Consider the following 10,132-nt stretch of genomic DNA (forward strand, 5'->3'; position numbering starts at 1 on the left):
CGTGACGTCCAATTAGATAGCGACGCGTGACCGCGAAATAAAAATTTCGAATTTCGAACGCCAAATTGTTAAACTAGCTTTTTCGTGTTTCGTTGAAAGCAAACAACAAAATCTGATAATATACATTACACAATGACATATTATAGTCTAAGATCCCACTGCAAAACTGTACAGGTATCGAGTACACGCTTAAAACCACATTTTGAAAAAATGTGGTTGTAAGCGTGTACTCGATACCTGCACAGTTTTGCAGTCGTATCTACCCGTTCATAGGAATAATGCGATTAATTAAAATTGGCTACACAATGTTTTATTCATTATCGTGGAACGCAGCTTGTGCTATTCAAATATTTCATTTCAAACAACACTTATTCATTTTTCTTTTTTTTATAATTTAAAATTTGGGTCAGTAACACATCTACTAAAGTTCTTTGACATCTGAATCTGATTGTACTGGAAAAAATGCGTCCCAAATTTCATTCAATGCGTCTTTTAACCTTCTTAAAATTGACTCACATCCAAGTCTAAGGTATAAAAATAAATCACTTTAGTGGCCGTTGGCCGTCCTTGCAATAAGGGCTCATAGCTGACCTCACAGTTCGGGGACTCATAAGGAGATAAACTTTAAAAAGGGCGGACCCTTGCGACATTCTCGCCCTTTTGGCCGAGGGTCAGTATGGACTGAAAGTGTATTCCTGAATCAGGTAAGTAGATACTCTTTGTTTCTATTTTTAAACACTGTGAGATAAAACTTAATTTTCTTACTTAGGTAATGCTTTTTAGGGTTCCGTAGCCAAATGGCAAAAAATGGAACCCTTATAGATTCGTAATGTCTGTCTGTCTGTCTGTCTGTCTGTCTGTCCGTCCGTCCGTATGTCACAGCCACTTTCCTCCGAAACTATAAGAGCTTTACTATTGAAAATTGGTAAGTAAGTAAATGTAAACCGCATTAAGATTTTGATACAAAAATGGAAAAATTATTAACAATTTTAGGGGTCCCCATAGGTACAACTTTGGTAGGGTATTTATGGATAGGTCTTTAAAAATCATATTGAGGTTTCTCATGAAATTTTTTTCTAACCTGAATAGTTTGCGAGAGAGACTCTTCCAAAGTGGTAAAATGTGTCCCCCCCCCCCCCCCTCTACCTTCTAGTGGAGGGTAGGGAAGGGAATAAAGTAGGGGATTGGGCCTCCGGTAAACTCACTCACTCGGCGAAAGGTTTTCTGTGAGGACGTGGTATTTCTCCGGTCGAGCCGGCCCATTCGTGCCGAAGCATGGCTCTCTCACGTCAATATTCAATTTTTCAAGGATTTTATCTTTTCAGTAGCACTGTTGATTGGTTAACTTTTGACAGTCAATAAAAATGCTAGAGAATAAAGCCCATCACAGACTTAGCTATAATATATATTATTATACCGTACTATAATATATATTATAGTAGCTACCAGAAATATATATTATAGCTGAGCGTGCCGTCACGCGAAAATTAGTATAGAAAATATAATATTGTAATATGCCTAGCTATAAAAATATTAATATTTGTTATAACTAAGTCTGTGACGGGCTTAACATAAACTCTGTCAAAAAAATCCAGAAGCCCCGCTTCTGGATTTTTTAACTTGAAAGTAATGAATTATCAAAAATCTAAAGTATATTGAACGCATAAAGATAATATACCTAGCAGAATAGAGAAGCAAAGGCCTGAGCAAAAGAGGTGTCACTATCAGTAACATTGCGTGGTAAAAAGAGACGACTTGTGATACATGACAGCAGCACTCTTTTTTTGACGTCTAGTCGGCACGTGCCGCACGTTGACAATTTAGTCTCATAGAATTCATGTTCAATCATTCTTGTGTAAGTGTATACGTACACATATTTTTCACGCAGATGAAAACCAATTTCGGTTTCGTTTGACAGCTCGAGATTGTTGCTCTATTCCGCTAGGTATATTAACTTCTTATTGAACCATACAAGTTATAATAACAATGAAAGACAGTAAATCAAACGTCTTTATTCAGAATTAATATAATATATTCAATTTGCCGCAAGCGGTGCATTTAAGCCGACAAGAGGTCCCCCGCAGTCTGAATACAAAGCAGAGCAGTGCTGTGTAGCGAAGTGTGCGCTGTGGTACTCCATGTCTTGAGAATTCTGGGAATTCGGTAACCTAGCAAACAGAGATGGAATAGAGATAAATAGAATAATTAATTGAGAAATAGGGGAGTTTTGAGGGATAATACAGACAAAGATAATAAAATCGACCGTTGTTTAGATGTATGTAACTTTTTAGTAGTCTCTGAAAACAGTTTCCATGATTCCGTAGCGACACTAAGGGCCTTATCACACTGGCGATTAGCGAGCGATTTGAAAGCGACGCGACTGCGCAGCGCATACGCCGCGATGACGCCGCGATTGCGCGGCGTGCACGCGGCTTGCCTTCGGCATTTTGGACACTCAGCAGCAAAATGGATTCTGACGTCACTCCCTCTAGGGAGTCTACTAAATATATTAATAATATGTGTAGACGAGTGTACAAAATGGCGTCCACGCAACGCCGCGACGACGCTGCGCTGTCGCGACTTGCACGCCGCGCAATCGTGGCGTGTGCGCTGCGCAGTCGCGTCGCTTTCAAATCGCTCGCTAATCGCCAGTGTGATAAGGCACTAAGTGCCAAAACTCACCGAGACGCCATCGCGACGTAACTAGCGACGATGGCAACGTCCAAGCAATGTCTAGCGTCTATGTGTCGCCGCAAAGCGCTGTTTTTCTTAAAGTTAAGTTTAAAAGCACCGCTTTGCGGCGATATAGAGGTGACATGGTAGCGTCACTGGCGACGTCACGATGGCGTCTCAAAGTATCTCCTTACCGAATTTTATCTGATTGTCTTTAGCAGTTAAAGAGTAACAGACAGACACAATTCGCATTTACAATATTCGTGTAGATCCTTACGTGAAAGTAGCTCTAAGAATCTCCTGCACGAAGGATCCTTGCTTATAGTCCTGAGTTTGTCCCATCTCACACAACATCTTGAGTAGACATGACCGTCCGTTGGCTCCGAGTCTGTAAAATAGAAAAACAAAAATATTTTTTTTAAGAAATAAGGGGGCAAACGGGTCACCTGATGGAAAGCAACTTCCGTCGCCTCGCAGCATCAGAAGAGCTGCAGGTGCGTTGCCGGCCTTTTAAGAGAGAATAGGGTAATAGGAGGGTAGGAATGGGAAGGGAATAGGGTAGGCGATTGGGCCTCCGGTAAACTCACTCACTCGGCGTGACTCACTAGGCTGCCTAATGCTGGTGCAAGTGTGAAGACACTAGACACTAGAAGGAGGAAAGGCTTTACCCAACAGTAGACAGGGTGGAGCAGCATAAAATCTAAGGAAATCGGAAAATGTCGGATCTACTGGCCGCCACACCGACTGGGACCTCACCGTTCAAAACATTAATATTATTATTATGCAATTTATAAAACAATAAATATATATATTTATTTATTAAATGTATAACATATTATACTCTATTCTATTAAATATATATATACACATATATATTAAAAAAAAAAAAAGTGTCCATGGCGTGATGGACCACAATTAATTAAAATTCATAATATTATTTCAATTATCCTTGGTGCGAAAAATCTAAATAATAAAATAACAAAAAAAGGATATGGACGAACAGTCCATAGACGGCCCCAATTTTATAATAAAAAAAAAATAAAAAAAACAGTAGACAGAGGCCGTGTTCGTCGGCGTAATTTTTAGCGCATTCGCAGCAAAACCTAGTTATTGCGCATGTCCAAATCATGTCATGCCATGGCAACGACAACTGTTTACGACTTGACATTTAACCCAATTGCAATTTGTTGGTGGCGTTGCAATGAACAAACCAGTGGGAGAGCCATGCTTCGGCACGAATGGGCCGGCTCGACCGGAGAAATACCACGCTCTCACAGAAAACCGGCGTGAAACAGCGCTTGCGCTGTGTTTCACCGAGTGAGTGAGTTTACCGGAGGCCCAATCCCCTACCCTATTCCCTTCCCTACCTTCCCCTATTCCCTTCCCTTCGCATCCCTACCCTCCCCTGTTACCCTATTCCCTCTTAAAAGGCCGGCAACGCACCTGCATCTCTTCTGATGCTACGAGTGTCCATGGATGACGGAAGTTGCTTTCCATCAGGTGACCCGTTTGCTTGTTTGCCCTCTTATTTCATAAAAAAAAAACAATTATTATTTTTAATTTTTCCAAGTAATCCATATCCATATTTTCCAAAATAAAATAATCAAACACTATCATAGTGTTATATAGATTATTTTTGCGGCTGTTAGACAATTTAGGCTTATGTATTTATGTTTAGCTTATATTATTTTAATCATGTATAAACAATTAAGACGTTGTTTACGACTTGACCAGCAACTTGTTATGGCGTTGCCATGACATCTTTTGGACATGCGCAATAAAAGGTTTGTCCAAAAATACGCCGACGAACACGGCCAGTATGTAAAAATTCTAAATAAAAAAATGGGGTTTCTCTCTGGACTGCGCCAACATACCTAAAAGGAATTAGAGTAAGCTTACCCCTGTAGAAGTAATTCAATCTGTCGATACAGAGCCACACGGCTGCTGCTGTGGAACTCAACGCTCCTTTCATCCCCAGCCATCAAGAACTCCCGCGTCTGTACTTCGTGCATCTCTTTCCTATTTATCTTCTCTTCTACGCTACGCTTCGCGAATGCTGGGTTCACGATTGACTTCCTGTAATCAGAAAAAATTACACGATTGTCTACGAGTATGTTATTTAAAAGTATTTGTGACAAAGACATATTGAGTGAGAAACAGCTTTGAAATTCAATTATTTCGTTTATATAACCTATTTATAACGAAATTATTTTAGAGGTTTCATCTAGAATGATTATCAATAACTTGTTTGGTCACCCTTAAATATAATTATAATAATAAAAAATATACAATAATATGCCAGCTTTTAAAATATTTAAAACTTAAGGTAAGTTTACATTGCAACGTGACAAGGCAATGCAATGCCATTCTGAACGACCTATTCAAAAGAATAGGCATTCCAAAACAGCTAGCGCCTAGTCTATCAATTCAATATAATATTATTATTATAATATCTTCTTGTGTAGCAAATAAATGAGTTATGATGAGCGTTGATCATAATAATGAGTAATGATCATAATAATTATTATGATCATGTGATAGTTTCACATACCTTATTAGCTATGTCCACACTGTGCACTTTCATATTCAATTTTCGTCATTAACTTTCATATTGGCGCATTCAATAATCGAATGCGTCAAGGAACGCAACGCCGATATTGTCATTTTTGAAGTTTTGGATACGGTCAGAGGGCATGCGTCGCGGGTATGCCTCACGTTCGCTGATGACTGCGCTATAACGCATGCCCTTGACGAACAGAAAAAGGCACAGTGTGGACAAAGCTATTAGAAATGTTCACTTGATAACTTTGTTTTCATAGAATAATTTTAATCACTTACCTTTTATAGGGCTCCTTATGTATAACTTTTCCGTCGTAATCCGTATAGTATATAGTCTTTGTGTCCATTCTTCGATGCAGCGGATCGGCGCGATGCATGAACGGAGAATACGGGTCCTGAGGCAACTCATACGCCAGAGCAGCAGTGTTGCCCCACAGCAGAATGTCTCCAATGACTGATAACATGGGGTAGGTGGTACAGAATACTGAAATAATAATGGTAATTTCCTTATGAAATTCTATTGATTATAATGAAGGTGGAAATTCATTTCAAACAGTTGTAGAACAAAGCCAATATGATATTTTACTATAAGAAATATTGCGAAAAATCAAATGACCCTTATTACTATCTTTCCTCGGTCAGTTGATTTTAAAATATTGATAACAAACTAAAATTCTGTATCTGCTAACTCTGTTATCAACAGATAATGTTTATCACATCAATAACTTAACTTTTTATTTCATTTATTACTCTAGTAAAAACAAACTACCCCAATAAAAACTTTAAACACAACCAAAACATACACGACAGGGTGGTTTTGTCCGCAATCCTTCAATCTACCGTCAAAACAACTTTCACAAATAAACGGACCACGCTAATTGTTTGGATGGGGTCGGGACGGCAGTTAGGCTTCAGGCTTCAGTCTCGAAATCAGCGGGCAGTGGGGCGGAAGCGGTAGCGGCGCGGGAGTGGCGCGTGCCTATTTATAGGCTTATATGGAGCGGTTCTCGAAAACAGGGGCGCGGTGAGCCACCTAGTACGCCGCACGCCGCTCACTCCGCCGCTGAACTCTTGAACTCCTTCGAGAACTGAGTACATAATTTATATCTATACATTGGAACGCGCCTGATTCCGCCCCGCTGGCCGCTGATTTCGAGACTGAAGCCTTAAAGCTACCCTCACATCGTTTATAGTGTTGAATTGCGTTTATTTCATTTCGCAATTTTGAATCAAAAGTTGCGTGACCCTTCGGATTGGTTTGACGCCTGTACTTGCCAGTAAATCAAATAATCTTCGGTAGAAATTATTTGATTTACTGGCAAGTACATTCAGAGACTGTTTACATTATTCCAGTATCAATCCAGCACTGGATTGAATTACTGGATTGGAATTATATAGCCGGCCATAATATATAGATAATAATTTCTGGATTAAGGTCTAGTCCTGAGAAGCAATATTCGTTGCAGCGTCGCCTTGTAAAAATCTCTATTACTACGCAATAGTTGTTTTTGCGTACTATCACTATCCGAGTGATGATCGGGACTGTGATTGCGAAGCTAGTTATATTTATTTATTAAAATCAGGCAGCTTGGCCCATATTATATATACCTTATAGACTAACATACATAGTATATTTATACTAAAAGCGAACACTAAGCATCTAACACGTAATGTCTGCGACGTCGGGCGCGACGTGTTCGGAAGTCGTCCTCGGAACCCCCTGTAAACGACTTAGCAAGCAGTATGTCATTTGTCCATCTACATGCTTAATTATCCATCAATTGTCATGAGCCAGTGAGAAGTGGTTGTTTAACGGCCGTTCTCAATATTTGATCTATCTCTGGTTTTGCCCTACTAGAGATAGGAATAGCTCATAATTGACATAAAATATATGTCTCTAATGTCTAATGTGAGTTATTCCTACCTCTAGTAGGGCAAAACCAGAGATAGATCAAATATTGGGAACGGCCGTAAAACATACACAATCAACGCCGATTATTTTTACGCTAATATTATCTTTTTTACCAATGTATCATTGGCCAACTTGGAGATCACGTGTACACTGTCAAAGATATTTAATACTATAGATGACGCCAGCAAAAAAAAGCTCCGTTGCGTCAAAATTAGTTTATCGCGTCGGAACCGTTCATTTTTACATGATAAAAAGTATCCTATGTCCTTTCCCGGGACTCAAAGTATATCTGTACCAAATTTCAGCCCAATCGGTTCAGCCGTTTAGGCGTGAAGAGGTAACAGACAGACAGACAGACAGACACACTTTCGCATTTATAAACATTTTTTTTTATTAAATAAGGGGGCAAACGAGCAAACGGGTCACCTGATGGTAAGCAACTACCGTCGCCCATGGACACTCGCAACATCAGAAGAGCTGCAGGTGCGTTGCCGGCCTTTTAAGAGGGAATACGCTCTTTTCTTGAAGGTTTGCAGGTCGTATCGGTCCGGAAATACTGCTGGTGACAGTTCATTCCAGAGTTTTACAGTGCGCGGCAGAAAGTTACGCGAAAAACGCACTGTGGAAGACTGCCACTCATCTAGGTGATGAGGATGGTATGTTTTTCGCGTGGGACGATAGCGAAAAGTTGCAGGTGGTATGATTCCGAACAATTGCTCAGAGCACTCCCCGTGATACAACCGATAGAGGATGCAGAGTGAAGCTACATCTCGGCGTAATTCCAAGGGGTCCAAGCTGTTTGAAACACTATGGCAGTCAACAATTCGAGCAGCCCTTTGTTGGATACGATCTAGAGGGAGCAGTTGGTATTTTGGCGCCCCTGCCCAGAGATGAGAACAATATTCCATATGAGGCCGAACCTGCGCCTTGTAGAGTTGTAGGCGTTGGTCCGGACTGAAGTACTGTCTCGCTCTGTTAAGAACGCCAAGCTTCTTCGAGGCTAATTTGGCCTTACCCTCAAGATGATATCGGAACTGGACTTCGCTCGATATGTTGACGCCAAGTATCATCATCAACATGCAATAATAATTAATTTTCAATGCAAAATCAAAATCTCACCTAGTTGAAGCGAGCTTCCTTCTGGAAAAATCAGGAATCTTTTCCGCCTAGACAATATTCGAGTTCCGTTCGAGGTGTCTGTCTCGTTCGTTCCTTGCACAAACACAATGAGAGTCAATATTAAATACAACTGAATTCTCACACCCATCGTTAACAGTATTAATAACGTTAAAATAATATGGTTAACAGTATTAATAACGTTAAAATAATATCGTCAACAGTATTAATAACGTTAAATATTATCGTTAACAGTATTAATTTCGTTAAAATATTATCGTTGAAATAGTTATACCACGCTGGGATTTGGGATAACACTAAGAGTAAGCTTATCTTCCTGGTATTGGATTCTTAAAACGATAATCACGTTTTACAAACACAAATACCGCTATATATTATACACAGGGTGTTACTTTGGCACTTAACTTCATATGCTGTGAAAGTATTAAAATGTGTATGTAACTAAATCTAAAATACTAATATAGATGAAGAAAAATGCTTGTATCATTGTTTACAATTGACGCAAAAACTACTGAATTGATTTTTATAATCTTTTCGTTATTAGTTCAGGAATTGATTTCTATTGCATTAAATTCGGTCGGTCAGTTAGTATTATATTCATAATTTTAAATACTTTAGGTGACACTTTAATCCATGTCCATACTAATATTATAAATGCGAAAGTGTGTCTGTCTATCTGTCTGTTACCGGCATGTAGAACGCCCAGCAGTGAGCAGGCGTAGCATGGTCACTGTAGAAACGATTTCTTTCTACGGATGAATCAACATACTAACAGATTTTATCGGCAAAATGGCGGATGTTCATTGTCAAACTGTAACTTTGTCTATTCTTCCGTAGACCGAAACCGTTTCTATAGTGCAAGTGCTACGCCTGCTGATACTATGCTACGCCTGATACTATGAGTCCTGGGAAAAGGACGTAGGATACTATTTTACCCGGAAAAATGTACGGTTCCCGCGAGATATATGAATTTTTGCACAACGCATTTGCGGGCGTCGTCGAGTTTATAATAATAACTCTTAGGTATAATATTCTTTTTCATAATATACAGTATTTGAGACGTCGACTTCTTCGAATCGTGGAATTAATGGCTTAACAAAACACTGGGTATAAATACCTCACTTGGTTTGAGTCGATTTGTATCAAATTGGTACCAATTTCTCTCGAGATTTGTCGCTAAATTGGCATTTTTTAGAAAAGGTCAGAACCATTTCGCGCCAACGGTAGACTAATAATGAAAATGCGCATTAGGAGGTTTTTCTAATACTTGTAGAAAATATTATTACTCGTAGAATGAGATTTCAATAAAGATAAGAGTGGGGTAATTTTTTTAAATATGTGACCTGTAGCTCTACCATGAATTTAAAGCTATAGTATTTATAGATACTCGATACCGACTACGTAAATATTTAGTATAGCGATTTTAGTTCCGCAAGTGACCGCTAGAGGCGCTGTAAAATTTGCCATACTAAATATTTACGTAGTCGGTATCGAGTATCGATAAAAACTATAGCTTTAAACTCACGGTAGAGCTACTGATCGAAAATTTGTAAGATGGAGAGAGATTAGCTCTTGTCGCGGCATGTAAGAGGAAGTCACATTCCTCCCTCTTTCTACCGCGCGTTATAAATGTACGTCTGCTTCTGCTATTTCGTCATTCATTTCAGCTGGTGACATTTTGGAGTGTCTTTTTTTTAAAGAAACATCTTTTTCAAAAATACATGACTTCAATAATGTGAGTTCAACTGTTTTAGAATATCATGTATATAAAAGTTTCAAACACTATTGCAGCCCAAAATAAAGCCCCAGTTAAGTAAATAAAATGAGCCCTGAAGCCTACTTATTTTGCAG

The 10,132-nt window shown here is 39.2% G+C and overlaps 1 protein-coding gene across 1 annotated transcript; it reads right to left on the bottom strand.

The window, feature by feature from the left end:
• Positions 1-2,946: 2,946 nt before the first annotated feature.
• LOC121734437 lies at positions 2,947-8,411 on the bottom strand. The gene is made up of 4 exons (XM_042125049.1): positions 8,264-8,411; positions 5,512-5,716; positions 4,573-4,749; positions 2,947-3,061 (listed from the first exon to the last, which is right to left on the bottom strand). The coding sequence occupies exons 1-4, from the start codon at positions 8,409-8,411 to the stop codon at positions 2,947-2,949; spliced, it is 645 nt and encodes a 214-aa protein (XP_041980983.1).
• Positions 8,412-10,132: the final 1,721 nt, after the last annotated feature.

This window comes from Aricia agestis, chromosome 15, assembly GCF_905147365.1.
Source record: "Aricia agestis chromosome 15, ilAriAges1.1, whole genome shotgun sequence".
NCBI classification, from domain to species: Eukaryota; Metazoa; Arthropoda; class Insecta; order Lepidoptera; family Lycaenidae; genus Aricia; species Aricia agestis.